The sequence below is a fragment of the Phyllopteryx taeniolatus genome, chromosome 16 (genome assembly GCF_024500385.1).
Source record: "Phyllopteryx taeniolatus isolate TA_2022b chromosome 16, UOR_Ptae_1.2, whole genome shotgun sequence".
In the NCBI taxonomy this organism is placed as follows: Eukaryota; Metazoa; Chordata; class Actinopteri; order Syngnathiformes; family Syngnathidae; genus Phyllopteryx; species Phyllopteryx taeniolatus.
This window is the reverse complement of record NC_084517.1, coordinates 7,127,674-7,152,031: the sequence shown is the minus strand read 5'-3', so window position 1 is coordinate 7,152,031 and position 24,358 is coordinate 7,127,674. Positions and strand designations below refer to the sequence as shown.

At 44.0% G+C, this 24,358-nt stretch overlaps 1 protein-coding gene across 5 annotated transcripts; it reads left to right on the top strand.

Annotated features, from left to right (window-relative positions):
- Positions 1-1,304: 1,304 nt before the first annotated feature.
- On the top strand, positions 1,305-23,758 carry engase (endo-beta-N-acetylglucosaminidase). 5 transcript variants are annotated; one of them, XM_061750492.1, is made up of 15 exons: positions 1,305-1,500; positions 2,136-2,215; positions 2,340-2,541; positions 2,836-2,984; positions 3,130-3,284; positions 6,669-6,817; positions 9,825-9,996; positions 12,846-12,949; positions 13,071-13,182; positions 14,974-15,161; positions 15,252-15,391; positions 17,460-17,556; positions 21,093-21,204; positions 22,181-22,400; positions 22,476-23,758. In XM_061750492.1, exons 2-15 carry the CDS (start codon positions 2,137-2,139, stop codon positions 22,574-22,576), a joined length of 1,980 nt encoding a protein of 659 aa, XP_061606476.1. In that variant the 5' UTR covers positions 1,305-1,500; position 2,136; the 3' UTR covers positions 22,577-23,758. The 5 variants fall into 5 exon arrangements, with proteins under 5 accessions (XP_061606476.1, XP_061606475.1, XP_061606474.1 ...); XM_061750491.1 differs by having other exon boundaries at positions 15,013-15,161; positions 22,181-23,758; XM_061750490.1 differs by having other exon boundaries at positions 1,306-1,500; positions 22,181-23,758.
- The last annotated feature ends 600 nt before the right edge of the window (positions 23,759-24,358 follow it).

The window sequence follows — 24,358 nt, the reverse complement described above, 5'->3', positions numbered from 1 at the left end:
TACAGGCAATTTAGTGTTTCAGTCATGCATGTTTTTGGGATGTGGGAGGAAAAGTACAGGGCGAACATAAAAACTCCACACAAGCGAGGCTGGATTTGAACCCGGATCCTCCGAACTGTGAGGCAAATGTGCTAGCCAATAGTTCCCCATGCCGCTGGAATATGGAATTTTGCAAGAATAATTAACAAAATGTATAATAAGACTTGTGTGGACTCTTTATTGAAGAAACCAAACAATACATTTTTCCACTGAAGAGTTTACTCATTATTAGCAATAACAAAGCTATATTTTTTCCAGAGTCTTTGAGTATGGGGACATACAGTTCTCTCCAAACATATTGGAAGGGCAAGGTCATGAGTCACAAAAGTTTTGGAACAAAGTTTTATGGACGGATGAGACCAAGATTAACCTCTACCAAAGTGATGGAAATTCCAAAGTATGGAGAAAGAAACGATCTGCTTACGATCCAAAACGCACAAGCTCATCTGTGAAGCATGGTGGAAGTAATGTCACGGCTTGGGCGCACATGGCTGCTTCTGGAGCGGGCTCACTTGTCTTTATTGATGATGTAAATCATGATGGTAGCAGCAAAATAAATTCTGAAGTCTACAAAACCATTTTGTCTGGCAATTTACACAAAAATGCATCAAAACAAATCGGGAGAAGCTTCATTATGCAACTAGACAATGACCCAAAACACATTGTTAACACAACAAAGGACTTCATTGGGGGGGGAGGGGGGGTGGAAGTGGAAGGTCTTAGACTGGCCAAGTCAATAACCGGACCTTAACCCAAAAGAGCATGCATTTTACCTCTTGAAGAGGAGACTGAAAGGAGAAACCCCCAGAAACATATATATATTAATTAATTAAATATTATGAATTAATATATTAATTAATTAGTTAATTGACAACTCTAAATTGCCCGTAGGTGTGACTGTGAGTGCGAATGGTTGTTTGTTTCTATGTGCCCTGTGATTGGCTGGCAACCGGTTCAGGGTGTACCCCGCCTCCTGCCCGATGATAGCTGGGATAGGCTCCGGCACGCCCACGACCCGAGTAAGGAGAAGCGGATCAGAAAATGTGTGTGTGTATATATATATGTGTGTGTGTGTGTGTGTGTGTGTGTGTGTGTGTGTGTGTGTGTGTGTGTGTGTGTGTGTGTGTATATATATATATATATATATATATATGCGCATTGGTCATTCGCTGGCGAATGGCAAATCACATGGCAGTACGTTCCATGAAGTCCCGCCCCCGCCTGGACGCTGACTGCTCATTGGCCATCCGCCGAAGATTCAGCAGTTCCGTTTCCGCTCCCAGCCGACTCGCTCGCCTCACGGCATTCATTTCATAAACTGATTCAGTTCAATTCGTTCACTCAAAAGATTCGTTCTTGTGAACGAAACAGCCCTATTTTGAGGAGCGAGGAACGTCGGATTTAAGGGACTTGAGATGCAGCCAGTGTGATAATCGACATACACAGCACAGAAGACAGAAGGTAACTATTTTTTTTTCTCCTTGTGTTCATGTTCGTGTTTAATTGCAACCTGGCACGTTTCATATTTCAAACCGCGATTTCAAGTTTGACAAATTCTTGGGAATTTGGAAGGCACGGCACCGAGAAGTTAATATCACGAGTGAAGAGGACTTTTGTTTCTGCGCTTTTCAGATTGAGCAGGTTTAAGAATCTACTCAATCCCCATTGGGTTGAAAAAGAAAGAAGGGTGGTATCGGTGAAGATCAGATAATAATGCGCACATGTATCGAGATATGCAACACTGATGCAACTGACAACGTACAGTAGGACTGAAAAAAACAACAACCACATTTCAATCGTAAACCGCTCCATTTTGGCATTTGCAGACCATGCATGGAACACAGTATTTACAATTAATAAGCAAAGGCACCTGAGTTTTGACAACTTTGTTGTTTTACGGCAGTAGTTTTCCGGTATAAGTGACATTTTATTTGGACAAATAGAGACATTCTTAAGTAATAACCAGGCTGTGTGACAACAACCTCCCTTGGTGCATTGTACTCAAATGAATGTGGCCATTTCAACCAGACTAACCATTTTGACGGGAAAAGCTTGTCACGTTGCTAATTATACTCTTAACTTTTGTCTCTTAATAGGATGGAGTGTTGTTTGCATCAGCCTGTGGACTCGCACAATGTTAATGAAGTCATCAATTATTTGCCTTCGCCATTACCAGGTTTGGTGACTTCATTGCCAAGAGTTCAGTGAAGCATGGTCTCCAAAGAACACAAGATTGTCAGTAGCACAATCTTTGAATACTGCATGGTAAACTCCTACTGTGTGACTTGTTTCCCATTCAGTGAAACATTATGATGCTGACACAACTGAGCCAATTAGCTGTAGTCTTCAGACTTTGGATGAGCTGTTTTCATGGAAACAAACTGAGGCATACCCCTTTAATGTGGCAGTAGTCCCCCTGGCAGCACGAGAACCTGCACTGTCAAGTTGCTTACAGCGCACCTTGGTGTCTCATGACATGATGGGTGGATACCTAGATGACAGGTACGTGGAGATTTAAATTAGGCCAACCTTTATATAGCCAAGGCACCCATTTTACATGAGAAAAATGTCATGCCACACCACCAAACAAAAATGCCACACAAAGTATGACTGCATTGTCTTCTCACATGCAACAGTATGCTGTGCTGCATTAACCCACTTTATCGTCCCCAATTTCTTTGACAACAGCATTTTCCAGCATTCACACATTTTCTCTGGGATTTGTAACTTTTAGTTTTTTGAGATGTTCACACTTGCAATCACCTTATGTCACACTTGATGCTTTCTTTCGTGAAGGTTTGTTCAGGGTACAGCTGCAGAAGCTCCATATGCCTTCTACCACTGGCAGCACATTGATATTTTCAACTACTTCACACACAATTTGGTGAGCATTCCCCCTGCAGTCTGGACCAATGCTGCACATAAACATGGAGTTCTTGTTCTTGGTGAGCTGAAAACCACATTCATTATTATTTGGGAATTGTGGTTATTACAATTTACAATTCCAAACATCAATCTGTATTAACATTTTCAGTATTGTTGACTTCCTATTTGCCATCACTAAAATATTGTGATTGACATGCTTTTTAGGGACTTTCATCACAGAATGGAGTGACGGAGAAGCGACATGTGAGGCCTTCCTTCGAGAAGAAGAGCTGTATTGTGAAGTAGCTGATAAGCTAGTTGAAATGAGCCGTCATTATGGCTTTGATGGCTGGCTCATAAATATCGAGAACACTCTCAGTGTGAGTATTGCCTTCCTCAAATGTTTTGAGATTTTTCCACTAAAGTCCATTGTCCTTGCAAATCCACAGATTCAATGTTAACCTTAATTACTTCTATGGCACTACAATGATAGTTGATGTTTATGTCCAACCGTTTGTGCTACTGCTAGCTTGCTAGGCTACATAACATTTCCTTGCCTGCTTGTGAGCCGTATCGTATTAAAAGTACGGGAACATACTTCAAGCAAGCCTTGAACGAACGTCCTCTCCTGTCCTGGGCATGCGCTTTTCCCCATTTAGTTTTTATCATACAGTCGGTGCGATCCATGGTAACGAGTGTATCCGGTCGCATTTGAGTTGACAAGATGATAAAGCCCAATGATCGTAAAAAAAGGGATGCAGTGGTATTGCAATACAGGATTTTATCGCAGTAGTCTGACAGTGCAATCGTGAAAGAGCAAATTTGTCTTCCGGTCTGATCCGGGCATTATGTGTTGCCTGTCTCAGACGTGCTGTCTGTCCCACACCGCCACCGTTTAAAAAAAAAAAAAGAAATAACTTCTTTGGCCGTCAGATATTTACAGTACTACGTCAAAAGACACGCGACAAGGCTAAAAATAAACTAGCTTTTGGATCCAAATATACTGTGCACGCGGCAATGACGTCATTGATCGGATCAGCGAATTATGACATTAAAGCCGATCAGCATAAAAAGCTAAATATCGACCGATACCGATCAAATCGGTGTAAAGTCTAATTAGGGGATGCACTCCCTTTTTATAAATGGATGTGGCTGTGTTCAGGAGTAATCAATCACATTCAAACTCATGTTGAATGGGAGTCCCCACACACCTGCCACAAATGTTCAAGTGCCCAAAAACAACAACGCGTGCATAGGGCCTGACAGAAATTGCTTTATTGACTGAAATGACAGCTGTTTGCTGTCCAGACTTATTGATAACGTGTGCGTTCCTGCATGCGTGTGCGAGCGAGAGATTACAGAATGTACCCAAAAAGATGCATGTTTCAGCCAAAACAACAACAAAAACATCTGAAATTTACCATAAGGTCTTTCCTCAAGTAAGAAATATCCAAGCTTGGCCAAATACAAGACTACACTGCATGACAAAACTGTTGGTTTGTTTTGGAGTCGATCATGTAAGCAACAAGTTGTGCGGTGTTTTTGTTTTTTTCTTTCTTCCCCCCCTCTCTCTCTCTCCTCTCTTCCTTCCCCCAATATGAGTCCCTTTGATTGGCCTGCGAAGGCTTGGTATGCCGTCATGTGTCTGCCTTGCGCTGTTTGATTGGTGAGCTGGAGGCAAACGACACGAGTGATTACGTTTGGATTGTTGCAAACTGCGACCGATGCGGAAGTCAAAGTCTAAAAATAGATGGTGCACGCTAGGGCTGCACGATATTTTGTTTGAGCATCATCATCGCCATGCGCCATAGTCACATTGCAGGGTGTACTGTAATATACAGTGAATCAACTGTAATATTAAAAGTGACCAGCAGAGAAACCTGTTTGGACATGCTAATAAGATTAGCACCCATGTTCCAGTAAATTATAACGCAACAAGTCCTGTTTTTGTTTGACAGGCCCTTTCCAAACAATTAGAATATCACAAAAAAGTTTACTTATTTCCATAATTCCATTCAAAAAGTTAAACTTTCATAGATTATAGATTCAAGGCCCACAATTTAAACAATTTCAAGTATTTCTTTGTTTATTTTTCCATAATTTGGGCTTCCAGCTCATAAAACCCACAAAATCAGGAATTCAAAAAATTAGAATACTCTGAAGAAATCAGCCCACATTTTGCAGGCCATAAATGTTTTCAACTGAGTGTCACACACGAATCACCTCCTAAACTCAAAGCACCTGCACAGGTTTTCCCAGATGTCATAAAATTGCTTCGGTTTGGTACAATTGTGTCAGTTGGGTTCAATATGGGGTAGAGTGCAGACTTGATAACTGGCCAGAAGACATCACCGGTTCATAGCCAAGGAGGCTGGCTGTTCACAGAGTGCATATCAATGGAAGGACAAAATGTGGCAGGAGAAGATGCACCAGCAAAAGAGATAACCGTGGGCTTCAGCGGATTATGGAACAGAAGATTCATGAATCTAGCAGAGATCCAGAAAGAGTGGAATGAGGCGGGAGTCACAGCTTCAAAAACCACCACATTCAGAAGCATCCCGGAGATGGGCTACAACTGTCTGGTTCCTCGGGTCACGCCGCTTCTGAGCCTGAGCCAAAGTAGCAAGTGTCTCAACTGGGCCAAGGAGAAGGACTAGACTGGACTGTTGGCCAGTGGTCCAAGGTCCTCTTTTCCGAAGAAAGTACAGTGTGCCTTTCATTCAGGAATCAAGGTCCAAGGGTTTGGAGGAACACTGGTGAAGAACAGAACCCGAGCTGCTTGAGGTCCAGTGTGAAATAGCCATAGTCAGTCATATTTTGGGGTGCAATGTCCAGTGCCGGTGTTGGTCAACTCTGCTTTCTTAAATCCAAGATCACCGCAATAGTCTACCAGAATGTTCATCTTGTTGCTTGTTACGCTCACATAATAGTGAAGGGTATCGAAAATGTTGAAATATGGCCACGACTGACTGTATCTCCAAAAAGTATAGTCCCACAGGTTAAAAAAATATCCAGGAGTCGCTACTTCTGGTTTCTTTCGAAGAAAAAAACAAGTTTATCAGCAAGAAAAAATGTCAGCAAAGGTGAGAGCAGGAAAAGCCTCTGCTCTGTACGAGAGCAGGAAGCAAAGCATACGCACACATACACAAGACTGCGTGACAATATGAAGAAGACACGGTTGAACAGTCAACCTGATAGAACACTGAAAATTTACTTCAGTCTTAGCTGGATTTTTACTATTTTCGTCTTGTCAAAGTTTTGACCTTTATTAATGCCAAGTGGGCGGCACGGTGGCCGGCCGGTTCGAGGGTCTGGGGTTCAATCCTGTGTGGAGTTTGCATGTTCTCTCCGTGCCTGCACTCCGGTTTCCTCCCACATATCAAAGACATGCGTGGTAGGTTCATTGACGACTCTAAATTTCCCGTAGGTGTGAATGTGAGTGCGAATGGTTGTTTGTTTGTAAATATCTATCATAATACAGATCACAACCATTCGCACTCACAGTCATGCCTACGGGCAATTTAGAGTCTCCAATGAATGCATGTTTTGGGGATGTGGGAGGAAAGCGGAGTGCCCGGAGAAAAGCCACGCGGGCACGGGGAGAACATGCAAACTCCACACAGGCGGGGCCGGGGATTGGACCCGGGTCCTCAGAACTGTGAGGCCGACTCTCTAACCGGTCGGCCGCCGTGCCGCCCTCTGGTGCTCATGTGCATGGTGCTAATGCCAAGTGGAATTGTGCACTTTGTGCCATCTGCTTGCAGGAAGTTGCAGTGCAGAAAACGCCGTTGTTTCTACGCTATCTCACAAATCAGATGCATGAACGAGTCCCCGGCAGCATGGTCCTGTGGTATGACAGTGTCATTGAGAACGGAGAGCTAAAATGGCAGAATGAATTAAACCAATCTAACAGGTAAGGATTTACTTTGCAAATAAAGTGGGTAACTTTTTCAGGCAACACGCTAGTCGAGTGGTTAGCATGTCTGCTGCACAGTTTGGAGGTTTAGCTTTCAAATCTCGACTCCAGCCCTACTGTGTGGAGTTTGCGTGTTCTCCCTGCGCTTTCGTTGCTTTTCTCTGGGTTCCTCCCACATTCCAACAACATCCATGTTAGGTTCATTGTCTTTTTGTGCCCTGCAATTGCAACTAGTCCAGGGTGTACCCAACCTCCTGGCAAAAGTCTGCTTGGAACCGCAACCCTTATGAGGAAAAATGGATGGATGGGCAAATTTTGAAGTTTGACTAGCCATGTAAAAGAAGAAGAAAAATCAAGATTTTTTTTTTTTCCTCGAAAACTGTTGGTCTCCAAATGTATTGATTTTTAATTATTGTAAGCTCTACTAAAACAATGGGGACTGGTTGTTAGTAGTGGTGTAACGATTCATTCGTTAAATCGATTTATATTTCTATGATCCAACTGGATTGATCTTTGCTTGGCAAGTCAGCTTGCGGCTTAAAATATGTCCATTTAAATCGTTTTAAAAAGTAATCAACCGATTGTATTATTAGGAAATAATGCACAAACTTACGTAGGGCAGACGTTAGACGGTGTTGTGCATGTTTCCAAGAAACATGCTTTTAATTCCTTTCGCTTTATTTTTCAGTTAGCATAAAGCAGTAAGCACAACGCTACTTTCTTCTTCATCTCATTTCTTCCTCATATCCTATTCTACTCTGCACATCGAGTCACTGTTTTCCATAGTGCCCCTAGTGGTTGGACAAGACACCAGCGTCTGCGTGTATATATTTTTTCTTTCTAACCTGTCCCGTTCGGCTTTAGGTCAAGCAGAATGGAGAATCTGTATCCCTTTTATGCCGGAACACCGCCACTGTGGTTCTCTGTATTATGATAGATATTTATTGAAAATTTCAGTCGGACAGAACCGGGTTTTAAAGCGGAGTGACAGAAAGAAAAGGAAATGACTGTGAAAAGATCACTAAATAATACAGGAAGAGAAGACAACAAAAGACAGGACACTAGCTTCAAGAGAAATAAACAAGATAAACCATTATATGCATTACACAATGTCCCATTAGATTTGAGAATTTTACAGGGCAGTAGTGCTACACCCTGTGAGGGAAGAACAGGACAATATAGGATAGGACAGGACAGGGACAAAGACAAGCGAGCAGGACAAGGGGTAGTGGACCCGGCTGTACAACTGGAGTGTAATGGGATGCAAGTGAGGGGACCATCCAGGAAGTTGGACAGTAACAAGAATTGTTTATATGTGGGAGTGGCCCCACACTAAGCAAATACGTCCCAGGGGTGTGTGTCTCCAGATACGTGCAAATGAATTGACACCGTCTCGCATTCACGTCAGAAGTGTCCTGGAATTGCTGCGCCAGCACAGTGGGGGCTAAGGACCCCACCGCACCCATCTGAGAGGTGCGGTTGGGCCCAGGGGCCCCCCCTTACAACGCCCCGATGGATTGGACACCACCCACATCGGTGCACCCGGGGTGGTCCACCTGGCCCACCAAAGCGCCCCAAAAACCGACCACCCGGACCAAGCCAGCCACCACTTGTATTGACGTTTAAGGCAGTCTGTCTGGTGGATGGCAGATGAGAAGGCGGTGAGCAAGACATTATTCATAAGGATGAGTGTGTGTGATTTGGGCGGACGACTGGTTTGAGCGTCTGCCTCACAGTTCTGAGGACCAGGGTTCAATCCCCGGCCTCGCCTGTGTGGAGTTTTTGATTTGCCCGGAGTTCCTTAAGGCTCTGGATGTTGCGGGGCCTCTGCAACATTGCGTTGACATCATCGGGGGTACGCGCGTAACTTTCCTTCCAGTTGAACTTGTGGCGGGCCCAGCTCTTGCTCTCAGCTGCGTGTGCGACCGGTACGGAATGCCGGTAGTTGCTTACTGATCACGGCTCGGAAAACTGATTGAACCCGCGTGGCCGGCTTCCTCGATTGAAAGCGCCGCCGCCTTGGTCAGGTGGTCGCTCGCGCCCACGCGGTGGCACGAGACGACAAAGGAAAGGGAAGCGGCAGAGGCTTGGCCGAAGGCCACCACGTAGCTGGAGATCTGTTAGCAAGACCCAAGAGAGCGAGAAGAGGTGGGAGTCAAAGGTTAAATACCCAGGAGGTGTGTCTAAGAGATAGGAGCGACTACAGAAGACCACGCCCATCGACTCGAATCCTGGTCTACAATCTAGCCATAAAAATGGTGTAAAAATCATTACTCACAACTTTGTACTCTTACTCATAGATCAAGCATATAAAATGATTGTTTAAACTTTAGTCTTGGTAAATCAACTGCTTATGGTTCAATGCAACAATTCATACTGTTTGGCTTCAAATCAAGACGAAAAGACGGGTTTTTTTGGTTAAAAAAGACAATTTGCCGTCGGCGAAAACGTGCACAAGACTTCCGTCCTGCGTCGAACGAGTGTCCCTTTAAATAAAAAGGCTATTAGCATTCGCTGGACCTGGAAAGCTGACACAATGACAGACAAGGCATACATTTGGAGTATGTCTGCAGAGTTCGTGAAATATCAAAACAGACATTTATCTTCAGTTAAAGAAACTTCAAACGTAAGTCAAAGGATGCAGGTATTTATTTCACAGTCACACTGGATGAATTTTTGGCTCAAAAGTTACTGAATCGATTTCTGTCCACCGACTCGTTTCGGATCGTATCGTTCTAAATGAACCAAATGAACCGTCCTTGAATCAAATCGGCATCCACAAATCTCGATATAAAGCGAATCGATGCTAAAACGAATCGTTACACACCTCGTTGGTAGAGAAGCGCTAGTCTGCATCCTGAGCGCTGTCAAGGTTCCCTAACCAGATCACCAACTCAGGTGATCAGGGAAGCAACATTCTCCAGATGCGTTCCTTTTCACATGAAGTTTTAGTGCATCACAGACATACTGCTTGGACAGTGCCATCAGTGTCTTTCCATGACAGGGTTTTTTTCGACGCATGTGATGGTTTCTTCACCAACTACAACTGGACAGCACAAAACCTGGAGCGGATGACTGATAACAATCTTCCCACTGGACGCCAGGCTGACATCTATGTGGGAGTGGATGTTTTTGCACGTGGCAAGGTGGTAGGAGGGATGTTTAAAACTCATAAGGTACGCATATTTTGTCTGTGTTTTAAAATATAGATTTTTTTGTGCAATGTGTGTTGATTAAAAGAACATGGTGTTATGTACTGAGTGAAAACCCAAATACAATAGGGAAAATAATTATTACAAATATTATATATTATAAAAATCGAATTTGTTTTAGTTGTAGTGACTTTAATTTCTAAGGAAAATTGTTGCCGTTACCATGAAGGCAACGGCGAGTTACTCGTGTGTTTTGGCTCCAGCACGCCGCTTCTCCTCACGCGGGTCGCCGGCGTGCTGGAGCCCATCCCGGCCCATCCCAGCTATCGAGAGGCGGGGTACCCTCTGAACTGGTCGCCAGCCAATCGCAGGGCACATATAACCAAACAACCATTCACACCTACGGGCAATTTAGAGTCTTCAGTTAACCTAGCATGCATGTTTTTGGGACGTGGGAGGAAAGCGGAGTGCCCGGAGAAAAGCCACGCAGGCACGGGGAGAACATGCAAACGCCACACAGGCGGGGCCGGGATTTGAACCCCGGTCCTCAGAACTGTGAGGCAGATGTGCTAACCAGTCGCACACCGCGCCGCTAGTTTTGAAATGAATGAATCAAATTTTTTTCTGTCACAAAAACCTGGCGGTGGCACATGAACTACTAGTTAGCACGTCTGCCTCACAGTTCTGAGGACCCGGGTTCAAATCCGGCCTCGCCTGTGTGGAGTTTGCATGTTCTCCCCGTGTCTGTGTCTGCGTGGGTTTTCTCCGGGTACTCTGGTTTCCTCCCACATCCCAAAAACATGCACGGTAGGTTCATTGAAGACTCTAAATTGTGTGTAGCTATGAATGTGAGTGCGAGTAATTGTTTGTTTCTATGTGCCCTGCGATTGGCTGGCAACCAGTTCAGGGTGTACCCCGCCTCCTGCCCGCAGTTAGCTGGGATAGGCTCCAGCATACCCGCAACCATTTTCCGCGCTTAAATTTTGTACTGGTTGTTTTGTGCCACATTCTCTCATTTAACTTGGGAATTAATGAAAAATAACATGACTGCTATATGTTGTCGGCTTCAGTGTTTGGCAAGCTTTCCGATGATACCAACTTTTTACTATAGGATAAAGCTTAAGAAAATGATTTGGATCAACCATCTCTTGTGACTTCAACCAGCATGCATTGGCTGCACGCGTCAGACGGATGTCCTTTTATAGGGGAATAAGGGTGTGCTTTTTGCAGATTGCAGCTTAAGCCCGTAAAATACGGTAGAATGAATTCTGATGAATTAATATACAGTGCCGTGAAAAAATACATTGTTTTATTTTTACATAGTTTCCCCACTTTAATGCTGAAGATTTTCAAAGAAATATCAGACAAATATAACCCACGTGAACTTAAAATGCTGTTTTTAAATGGTAATTTTATTTATTAAGGGAAAAAAAAAAAAGGTGTGAAAAGGTAATTATCCCCCTAGTTAAATCATGAATTAATTGTGGCTAATCACAACATTTGCTTACTTTTGACTGATCACAGCCAAGCCTGATGACCTCCAGACCTGTTCACTCGAGAAATCACTTAAACAGAACCTGTCTGCAAAAAGCTGCAACAAAATGACACGATTCAAGAACAGTCAAGAAATAAAGTAGTTGACATCTATCAGTCTGGAAAGCGTTTAAAGCTTTAGGATTCCAGTGAACCATAGGGGAGGGCCATTATCCTCACATGGAGAAAACATGGAACAGTGGTGAAACTTCCCAGGGATGGCCGGCCGACTAAGATTACTCCGACAACAGCAATGACTCATCCGTGAGGCCACAAAGGAGCTCAGGAGAACTTCTGAAGAACTGCAGGCCTCCCTTGCCTCAGTTAAGGTCAGTGTTCAGGACACAACAAGAAGGAAGAGATTGGGGAAAAATGGCATCCATGGCAGAATTCCAAGGCAAAAACTACTGCTGACCCAAAAGAACACAAAGGCTTGTCTTACTTTTGGAAAAAACAAACAAACAAAAAAAAAGCCATCTGAATGATTCCCAATATATTTGGGAGAATATTATACGGACTGACGATACAAAAGTTGAGTTTTTCGGAAGGCGTGTGTCTTGTTACGTCTGGCCTAAATGTAGCACTGCATTTCATCCTACCAACAGTCAAACATGGTAGTGGTAGTGGGATTGTCTTGGGCTGCTTCGCTCCTTTAGGTCCTGGACAACTTGCTGTGATTAGTGGAACCAGGAATAACCTGCTCTATAACAGAAAATCTTGAAGGAGAGTGTTCAACCATCAGTTTGTGACCTCAGGCTGAAGTGCACTTGGGTACTGCAGCAGGATAACCATCTAAAACACGCCAGCAAGTCAACTTCTGAATGGCTTAAAATAACAAAATAAGGTTTTGGAATGGTCTAGTCAAAGTCCGGACTGGAATCCGATCGAGAAGCAGTGGCACGACCTTAAAAAGGCCCTTCAAGCTCCATTTTTATTTTTTTTTTTTATTTTTTTTTTTTTTTTTGCTGAATTCAAACAATTCTTGTTGCTGCTGAGGATGGCCCAAGCAGTTATTAGGTTGAGGGGCCGTTACTTTTTCACACAGAGCCAGGTAACTATTTTTTTAAAATCATCATTTGATGATCTGGGGAATTTATGCAAAAATCTAAGAATTTGAGAAGAGGCCCAATACCTTTTCACGGCATTGTACGCACAGTGGTGCGAATTGGCTGGTTCGCACGTGTCGTGAATCTGACGGTGATTTTGCATGCAGCGTATGCTCAACTGAGCGTGAGAACATTTCTCCTCATTCATTAGTAAATGAGGCCCATTCTTGTCTCCTTAGAAAATGTTACATCATCAGGAGATGATTCACTACAATTACCTTTTTGGTTGAACAGGCACTGGAAATCATCCGAAAGTACAACTTTTCCGCTGCAATCTTTGCTCCTGGTTGGGTGTACGAGACCCAAAAAAAGACTGAGTTTCGTCATAATCAGGATAAGTGAGATGACCGCGAAGTTTGCACTACATACTGTACAGTTATTAGAAGTATTTAAATCTGTGAATGTGAATTCATGATTGGCAATTACTGACTGTCATAATTTTCGAAAACAAACTTCTAGATTCTGGGCTCTTCTGAAAGGCAACCTGTCCATTCATCGTCCAGCTGTGACCCTCCCCTTCGTTTCTTCCTTTTGTCAGGGCTTTGGCAATGCTGTCTATTGCAAAGGAAAGGTACAGTACAAAAAGAGGTGGGATTAGACCATTGCAAACTTGGTTTTAGGGCTGCACGATATATTGTTTGACCATCGTAATGTGCGTGCAGGCGCAATAGTCCTGACGATGGAGGCCAGGTGTGTCAAACAAATTTTTGTCATGGGCCACATTGTAGGCACGGTTTCCCTCAGAGGGCCGTTATGACCGTGAAACCGTATAAATGTTTCATCGCCTCATCCTAGTATTACACATACCATACATGCAAATCAAATTCGCCATTTTGTACTCAAATATGCCTAATATGCGAGCGCACTGGCCTGAGGTTCCGCCTGTGCGCTCGGGATAAGTCACAGGAATTGACGAGATCCAGAAAAAACACTTCCGCCGCTTCTGCTAAGAAGTAATGCTACTTTTATTCATTACTATTACATTTACTTTTATTGATCAATTATTGCTTATCAACTATTTTGTGCACGAGACTACGACTTCGACTTCCGCATTGAGTGCTGTTTGCGCCAATCCAATTTAAGCACGAGTGACGTTTAAGTCTAGTTCGCCAGTAAAACGACACAAGAAAGTCACATGACCTCACACGTCTTCTATTGGGCATCGGTATTAAAACTAGGTAAGCCAGCCTGGCCGCTCGTCGTGCCTACGTGGCGGCTATGTTGGGAAGGTTGTCGTTAGCATGAAGGCAACGGCGAGCTACTCGTGTTTACATTTCGACGAACGAAAACAACAGCTTTCACGTAGTCGTATTTGTCTAGCACCGTCTGCCCAAACGTGGATATTTCATCTCACTTATAACTTGAGAAAACAGCGTGCAGTAAATTTCAGATGTTTTGTTGTAGTTTTGACTGTGCACACACACACACACACACACACACACACACAACCCTAACCCACGTCTACAATGATCTAATCAGTTTACGGATGTTAATGTTAAATGTATGACGCGACGGAGCGATGTCACAACACGGAATGAACTAAATTCAGAAATGGAAAAATATTGTTATTGTAATATTATTTTCCTGGAGGATGCCTTTGGGATTAGCCTTTGAAGATGGTAATAGTGAAAAATGACGTGAAACTGACAATGATTTTCGTCAATTCTTTTCCAAAATGAAAGTGCTTAAAGAGGAGGATGCTATTCATGTGGCACAGCTTGAAGCAGGCATCAGATGCAGGTGCAGGTGGAGATGGGCCTGGCTCAAGTTGGAGGCCAAAACAAAAAAGCAAAGAAATGAGGCAAATGAAATTTTCAACATGTACTTGAGTGGTGTAAATAAATGCTTCTCTGCTTCAAGAAAATTGTGTATTATGCCTTATTGTACTCTACAGAGTTTTCCAGATTGCTTAATTTATGTTAAAATAAAAAATAAAAAAAGAATTCTCTGCGGGGGCCTGTGGGCTCTTGAGACAGCTCTCTGCTCTTCCCCATCATGAGATGTGTCTTGACTCACCCCGTGGCAATGAGACCTTTTAGTAGGCCATCCATGAGGACTGAACCAGCTGATCTTCATTTGCACTGACAAGGGGCTGGATTGCTGTTGGATGATTGATAGATTTTAGGTGTTGTCTTGGATTTCCATGCCTTTGTGTTCAGTACTTTTTCCCTGTGTCATTTCACATGATTACACACAACTTAATGTCTGATCTTATTTGTTCTACTTTCTTGGTACGTATGGATTACTTGGGTTGTTCTGGTTAATATTTCATGTTAATCGCATCTTTGGAAATATATTTAGTGAGAAAAATGGTGACATGTTATATACTTATTTCAGTATCATGTTGTCTTTGTGTATATAGTGTGAAACAAAGAGGAATTGGTTCAACCTGTCTGCCCAGGAAATCCAGCCATGGTACTACCATGAGCAACTGGATGGTCATGGCTGGGTAAGGAGCCGTGCTTGCCCAGAGGATGCCTGGAATGGGGGCTGCTCATTGCTCCTCGACGGTCTCATCCCGGCCACACGGACTTCTGCAGTCTGTGCTAAGTGTGTCCCGATTTCACTCTGCCTTACATAATCTGGAGGCATCTCGTTGTCCCTTGAGCTTGACTTTTCTTGTGTTTATTTAACCTACAGGCTCTTCTCTCTCCATGTGCCTCTATCGAATACCCTGGTCAGCATTGTCTACAAGTCGTCCTCTGAAGTCACAGTTTCGCTGGAGCTCAAGATAACTGATGCTGCACTTAGGACAGACGAGCAGAACCGGGATGTCAAATGTAGGTTTCTGATTCTCTTGGTTTCAAAAACATTTTGATCCGGGACGCCTAGCACCACCCCTAACCAAAGTTACCCATCTTTTATATTGATTTCCATCCATCCATTCATTTTCTGTGCTGGAGCCCCTCCCAGCTCTCTTCGGGCAGGAGGCGGGGTACACCCTGAACCGGTTGCCAGCCCATCGCAGGGCACATGCAAACAAACAACCATTCACACCTACGGGCAATTTAGAGTTGTCAATTAACCTACCATACATGTTTTTGGGATGTGGGAGGGAACCGGAGGTCCCGGAGAAAACCCACGCAGGCACGGGGAGAACATGCAAACTCCACCGGGATTTGGACCCCGGTCCTCAGAACTGTGAGGCAGACGCTCTAACCAGTCGGTCACCGTGCCGCTATTGATTTCTTATGTACTTATTATTTGTTTCAATCACCTCTTCATACTCTGCAAAGCCGGAGAGGTCTGAGAGGGCGTGTGTGACAGCATGACAGCTCTCCTCATGCCACAGGTCGCACGTCGTTATGTTCATTAATTGCCGGAGGTGGGAGTTGAAACTCTTTGGGCCTGCCGGGTCGGACCGGCATCTTCCCCTACCGTTGGGGCCAACTCACCACCAGGTGGTGATCAGTTGACAGCTCCGCCCCTCTCTGCACCAGATTGTCCAAGACATGCGGCTGCAAGTACTCCGAACTGCCCCCCCCCCATTGAGAATCAGAATCGATCAGTCGAACAGAACAAGGTTTCCAGAGGGGAGTGAGAAAAGAAGACAACAAAAGACAAAGCACTAACTGTAAACAAGATGAGGAAAGTAAATCATTTTATATGTAGAACAATGACACATTAGATATGAGTGTTGTATTGGGCAGTCGTGCTACACCCTGTGAGGCAAGACAAGACGGGACAAGGACAGGAGAGGAAGCATGCAGGGCGAGGGTATTGAACCCGGCTGTACAACTGAAGTGGGGTGGGAGTGGCTATGTAAATTATAGGACCAGAGTGTGCGTGAGGGGATACCCAAGCAATTCGCATATTCGGGAGTTATTTGTCGCAATAAGTGAGTGGCCCCACACCCGGCAAAGACGACAGGGGTGTGTGCTTGCGGACACGTGCAAGTGAATTGACACCGTTTCGCATTGCACAGTGACTGACAGAAGTGTCCTGTCATTGCTGTGCCTGCGCCGCGGAGGCTGAGGACCCCAACCGATCAATCGAGAGGCGGGGTCGGGCCCAGGAGTCCACCTGAGAGCAGCCCGGGAGACACACCGAGGGACCTAGGGCGGTCCACCAGCCCCACCGAGGCACCCCGACAACCGGCCACCCGGAGGAGGCCGTAGGGACCCAATGCCGGCTCCCCACCTCCCCTCACTGCCCCACGTGCCCTGCCACCCTCTTCCCCCCCCCCCCCATCCGCGGAAGAGCAAGACACCCCCCCCAACCCGCAAAGCCCACAATGCAGCCAGTCTCCGCCCAGCCCGAGACAGTCTAGACGCCTTGTTTGATGGAAAGGAGGGCGGATAGGGGATATTTTTTTTTTCCTTTTTCTCTTTGTTTTAAATGTTTCTAAGCTTTTTTTCCTTTGTTTTGAAATGCTTTTAATCATGTAAAGCACATTGAGTTACCTTGTGTATGAAATGCGCTATATAAATAAATGTGCTTTGCTTGATTTCATTTTGTATTTATTTGTCTCAATTTTTCTCTTTCTGAGCTCTAAAGAGGGAAGGGACAGGTCACCACAGTCACATTCACACGAATAAAACTTGTATGCTTCAAGATTTTTAAAAAATGCATGTTGGACAGTATCTGTATTGATTTTTTTTTTTAAGCACTCTTGGCATAAATCACGAAAAGATGCAGGCATGTATAAAAATAGAAACGATTTTTTTAATAGGGCTGTCCTTGTGAGATATTTTTGGGGGATGATCTGAATCATTTAAATGTGAGAGGTCTACAAAAAAATCAGATTAGAAATCAGGAAAAGGGCAACTACTTTTTCATGGCACTGTACGTTTATTTGTTCTAACACAATGTTAAATCGCTTTTTTTTTTTTTTTTTCCTGTCTGCAGTAATAAGTGTGTCTCCAGTTCTACTCCATGAAGAACATGAATTAATTCGGCAGTTTCCCCATCTACATGAAAATAAGAATACGGGTTGGAATATCAGGTAAAGCATTTTAAGATTTTGGTCATGCTAATATACTAAAAAAGGAAAGGTTTACTCTGATAACATGGCATGTCTGTGTGTATATGGAAAGTTTTCAGACACCCTAAAATCTTTGACTCTTTTTTATATTGCAGCCATTTGCTAAAATCTTTTAAGTTCATTTTTTCCACATTAATGTACACACAGCACCCCATATTGACAGGAAAAAAATTGAATTGTTGAAATTTTTGCAGATTTATGAAAAAAGAAAAACTGAAATATCACACAGCCTTAAGTATTCAGACCCTTTGTTCAGTATTTAGTCGAAGCAAGCCCCCTTTTGAGCAAATACAGCCACGAGTCGTTTTTGGGAATGATGCAACAGGTTTTTCACACCTGGATTTGGGGATCCTCTGCCGTTCCTCCTCGCAGATCCTCTCCAGCTCTGTCAGGTTGGATCGTGAACGTTAGTGGGCAGCCATTTTCAGGTCTTTCCAGAGATGCTTAATTGGGTTTAAGTCGGGGCTCTGTCTGGGCCATTCAAAAAAAGTCACGGAGTTGTTCTGAAGACACTCCTTCGGTATTTTAGCTGTGTGCTTAGGGTCATTGCCTCTTTTGAAGGTGAACCTTCGGCCCAGTCTGAGGTTCTGAGCAATCTGGAGAAGGTTTTCGTCTAGGATATCCCTGTACTTTGCCACGTTCATCTTTTCTTCGATTGCAACCAGTCTCCCTGTCCCTGCAGCTGAAAAACATACCCGCAGCATGATGCTGCCACCACTGTGGGGACTGTATTGGACAGGTGATGAGCAGTGCCTGGTTTTCGCCACACATGCCCCTTAGAATTAAGGCCAACAATTTCTATCTTGGTCTCATCAGACGAGAGAATCTTATTTCTCACCATCTTGGATTCCTTCAGGTGTTCTTTTAGCAAACTCCATGCAGGCTTTCATGTGTCTTGCACTGAGGAGAGGCTTTCGTCGAGCTACTCTGCCATCAAGCCCCGACTGGTCGAGGGCTGCAGTGATGGTTGACTTTCGAGAACTTTCGCCCATCTCCCGACTGCGTCTCTGGAGCTCAGCCACAGTGATCTTTGGGTTCTTCTTGACCTCTCTCACCAAGGCTCTCCCCCCCCCCCCCCCCCCCCCCCCCCCCCCTCGATTGCTCAGTTTGGCCAGAATGCCAGCTCTAGGAAGGGTCTGGTCGTCCCAAACGTCTTCCATTTCAGGATTATGGAGGCCGCTGTTCTCTTAGGAACCTTAAGTGCAGCATAAATTTTTTTTTTGCAACCTTGGCCAGATCTGTGCCTTGCCACAATTCTGTCTCTCTCTCTCTCTCTCTCTTTATATATATACACATTTTCAACACCGCTTACCCTGGTTAGGATCGTGGGACGCTGGAGCCTATCCCAACTGACGAAAGGGCGAAAGGCTACACCCTGAACTGGTCGCCAGTCAGTCGTAGGGCACATATGACACGTGTACCACTACACCATCAGTGACTTATATATAAACTTTGGACACAGGGTACGGGGGTTCGAATCACGGTCAGGGTGAAATGGTAACATTCAGGTGAGTCCTTAGGCAAAACCCTTCACACTCACGCTGAGCGATACGCACAATGATAGAGTCGTACCGACTCGGACGTCACGTGGGTCAACAAGCTGCGCGTAAGGTGTCGGGGAACCAGGACAAAGTGAGAAATCGGCTACGAGAACAAGAGCAAGACATTCATGGAGCAGGGTGGAAAACAAGATACTGTTGTAGTGCTACTATTGTAGTAACCCCAGTCAAAGGGGGTACATCTCGAGAATGTGGGAGGAATGGAATCTTCGGAACACCACATTAAGTAAGAAACAACTACTGGCTCAGTGTTCGCATATCAGCAAGAGGAACTTGCTGTCACAGTCGGAGATAGATGAAGTACAAAGATGCTACGGCAAGGGGGAGCCAGGGCACAGGGTCATTATGGGGGTGATTTCACCATCACTCGCAAAACACCGAGATTGGGTTCTCCTATCAGGCAACAATTGCGGTCAAAATGAGTAGGCATATGGATCGATAAATGAGCCATATAGATCAGTACATGGGCGGCACGGTGGACGACCGGTTAGAGCGTCAGCCTCACAGTTCTGAGGACCCGGGTTCAATCCCCGGCCCCGCCTGTGTGGAGTTTGCGTGTTCTCCCCGTGCCTGCGTGGCTTTTCTCCGGGCACTCCGCTTTCCTCCCACATCCCAAAAAACATGCATTCATTGGAGACGCTAAATTGCCCGTAGGCGTGACTGTGAGTGCGAATGGTTGTTTGTTTGTATGTGCCCTGCGATTGACTGGCAACCAGTTCAGGGTGGACCCCGCCTCCTGCCCGATGATAGCTGGGAGAGGCTCCAGCACGCCCGCGACCCGCGTGAGGAGAAGCGGCTCAGAAAATGAATGAATGAATGGATGGATGGATGGATGGATGGATGGATGATTCGCTGAAGCACTTCAGAAGAAGAAGAAGAAGAACCATCTTTTATTGTCATGGACATGCATGCATGCACACGAAATTTGTTCTCTGCATTTAACCCACATGTTAAATGGAACACACTGGAGCAGAGGGCAGCAACACGCATGCATACACACACACACAGAAGTTTGGACAAGATGTCCTGTCCCACTTAAAAAGACTGTCATTTTCATCATAGGTACACTTCAACTGTGGACAAAAACCCAGAAAAATCACATTATATGATTTTTCCAAAATGTATTGGTATATTCTTGTGGCAAATAAATATTCGGACAATCAAAGTTGAACTCAATACTTTGTAATGAACCTTTGTTTGCAATTACCGAGGTCAAACATTTCCTACAGGTATGAACACGCTGTAGCAGGTATTTTGGCTCACTTTTCCATGCCTCACTTCTCTCCATCTGTCATGTTTTGGGGCCGTCGCCAACACGGACATTCCATTCCCTCCACAGATTTTCTCTTGGGTTGAGGTCCGGAGACTGGCTAGGCCACTCTAGGACCTTGAAATGCTTCTTATGGGCCCGCTCCTTAGTTGAGCGGGTCCTGTGTTTGGGGTCATTGTCATGCTAGTACAATTTACAATATGTTATTGAGCTGTAGCGTCTCTTTAATTAAAACAACGAATGGTTAATGTTGACATAATCATGTCAAAATAGCTCTAGCAGGGGGCGTTCACGAGGCGGAAGTTCCGCCTATACGCCTATTCAGCCAATCCAAATGCACATAATGAACGAAGACTGAAGGAGGTGCGCTATCATCACGTCCCAAAAAATCAACACCTCGAATTGTGAAGGACACTGCTGACACAGTTCAATTGAGCGCTGTGGCAGCAGGCGTCCCGCTACTGGCGCTTCGGATTCACGAGAGGTCTGCAGCTGATGATGATTTTGCCAAACACGGCATCTTCCTCGTGTTGATTCATTATCCTGTTGAATGAATTAATCAGAGTACTGTGTTTTCACTCGTCCTGGCACATACAGTTTCTTTTGGCTTTGGTCGAGTTCCCCTTTAAGTCCAAATTTCAATTGGCTCTCTGTTCCGATGTTTCTAGGTATTCAAAGTTGGACCTGCAAGGCTGTATTCTTCGAGAAGTTTGTGTTAACATCCAGCTGATCGGAGAGCCTTGTGACACGACTTTCAGCTGCAGGATGGGAGAAATAATGGTGAGAACGTCCAAGTTATCTTTTTGAGGCAAAGAATAAATTGGACTAACATTTGCTTGACTTCAAGGGGACAGATTGCGGGAGATGGACTTTTGAATTGCTTATACAAATAGTTGTGCCTGCCGGCCATTAAGTGTGAAATTACGTGACTAAAGCCTGGATCAGACTATACGACAAATTTGGCTATGTCAGACGACTGCCATCAAATCTTTCAGACAGCGGCAATACTACATGACATGTATTCCGATACCAGCGTATAGCGTCTTTTACGATCACTGTCCTTTGTCTTGTCGCTATCCATTCGAGGATCGCTTGAGGTATGTTGACGTCATTTGAATACAGGACGGCTCGCAAGCGGGCAACGAAACCTAGCCTAGCAAGCTAGCGCTAGCACTAATGTGTTTACTTTCTGTCAACTCATTCTCTCAAGCTTCGTTAAGCATTGGTCTGTGCGTGTGAATAAGTGCTGACAACAGCAAGCAAGTATGTTGACACACGGGAGGCGAAGCGCCGGTCACAATACACAGTCCTATTGGGCGATGGCAAGGTGTGCCAAGGGCACATAGAAACAAACAACCATTCGCACTCAAATTCACACCTACGGGCAATTTGTTTATATTTATTTAGTTTATATTTATGACGCAAACATCATTGGTCAAGGCAAGTATTTCTGAATAATAGCACAGTATATGAGTGTCGGTTTGACCACAAGACGTCAAAGTTCGAGGATCCCCTGTAGTAATATTCTACCAGCATTACTTCAACAGGTTTTCAATAAGTCATTAATCGAGGGGGTATCCCACCCAATGGAAAAAAACACTGTCAGTTTTTAGATTACTGCAATAAAACGCAAGTTCATCAATTTAGTGGAATTTTAAGTGTACCGATATATTGGCATGAATAAATGTTGTTCCCTTCACTGACAATGTTCAATTGCCCATTTCGATTGGTTGTTCCCTTTCTTCTCTTCTCGAAGTTCCTAGACATAGCCAGTCTACACGAGGCCCCCGAGATGGTTCAGGATTTTTGTATTTCTGACATCGTGTGGCTGCGTGGTGCCGGTGCTTCTCCGCACTCCACCTCCTGCTGCTTGTATCTCAACGCAACGCTACAATGGGGCTACCCGACCGAGCTCGTACGTCATTTCAAGGTGTACTGGCGCCAGCTGAAAGGTCCGAATCCCGGAATGTCTGCAGGTGAGCCGGTTGTGGTCGGCCGGGCATATTCAAAACTTTATAGGATAACCGAACTCGCAGTGCTTGAGCCCCCAGGCCAGCTGGAACTTCTGGTGGAGCCAGTAACTTGGAAGGGGTTCCAACTTCCAATGAGCTATTGGGGAAGAAGAAGTGTCAGCTATTCTGAGATTGATTGAAAAATAAACTTTCAGCTCTAGTGCTTCATGTCATTTCATATAACCATGAGACAAATCATAATCTGCATACTTGAGTACTGTGAAATGATGTATTGATTTATGATTTTCTGTTCGTTAAACTGGACTATGAATTGTACCGTCCTGCTCACCATTATTGGCACCGCTTCATTTCTCGCATGACCTGTATAATATCGTCAGAATAAAATGGAAATGTACCAAATTTCTATCATCAGGGTTCTTTTACTTGGAGGTCCAAAGTAGTAATTTAACAAAGAATTGTGTTGTTGTTTTTTTCCTTCAATCTAGCTATTGTAATTTCAAGGAAAAAAACAGAAATCAGCATGTGCAGCAATATTTGCACCCCTCCTTAATATTTGGTTGCACAGCCTCCCAGCATTTCTTGTATCCATCGAGAAGCTTTTTGCACTTTTTTCTCCCACTCTTCCTTTGCAATTTCTTCAAGCTCTAGAACATTTGCAGGGTTCCTTTCCCCAATGGCACATTTCAGCTACCCCCAAAGATTTACAATTGGATTGAGATCAGGACTCATTGCTGGCCATTTTTGTCCTTTTCAAACATTCCTGTGCTCTTTTGGAAGTGTGCTTTAGGTCTTTGTCTTGTTGGAGGACACATGTTCTTTGCCTCAAACCAGGTTTCGCGCTACAATCTCGTGATACCTGTACAGTCAAGGCCTCCAGTACCAGATGCAAAAAAAGCAGCCCCACAGCATTATGGATCCTCCACCATGCTTGACTGTTGCCAGGGTATTCTTTTCCTTTGTTTCCTTGCAGCGTCTGTAAACATACTGTTTGTGTGTGCATTGCAAAAAAAACGACACTTCTTTCATCTGTCCATAAAATGTTATCATTTGCTCTTTTGTATCAAACGCAAGTTCTCTATCGAAAAATGTTGTTTACCTTGATTCATTTTCTTCAGGAGATATTCCACATTTAGTACTTAAACTTCATGGGTGCCAATAATGGTGAGCAGAACTGTACGTTGCACTTTCAAGCAACAGTATTTTCTACGTAGTCCATTGTGTAACTAATTGTCTTGTAATAAATACTATATGCCAATTCTCTTACTTAGGTTGTAGACTATTACAAGAATGTATCTTTAAGAAGCCAATACAATTTAACATAATTCCAAGACTGCAAATAAAAGTGATGTGTTGCACAAAGACTATGAAGTTGATGGAAATACATTAGAAACTACAATGTTATTTAGTAGAATGCAGACATCGGCCAAGGGGGGAAAAAAAAAAACTCGATCAACATCACATATTTCCAGTCTAAAAGGCAAAAGATAACAGCAAGTGACTGTGATGTTTATATGAAAATGATCCTTTTGCTCATGTTCATGTGTTTTTCTTGTACCAATTTTTTATGGTATTTTTTGACTCCTGGTCAATGGTTATTTTCCCCCATAATCGCACAACTTCGACACAAAAGTTGCTTTTGTTTTTCTCGTAAAATTATGACTTTGTGGAGTTTGAATGTAAAATTTGGATTTGGAAAATTACATCTTTTTTCTTGTAAAACTTCAAAAGGAATATGTTTTTTTTTTTCCAATATATATATTTAGGCTTAGAACTTTAGTCTAAAATGGGAATTTATATATATATATAATATATTGCTTTCTCGTTTTTGTGGGTTTTCTCCGGGTACTCCGGTTTACTCCCACATCCCAAAAACATGCATGGTAAATTGATTGAGGACTCTAAATTGCCCTTTGGCGTGAATGTGCGCGCGAATGGTTGTTTGTTTCTATGTGCCCTGCGAT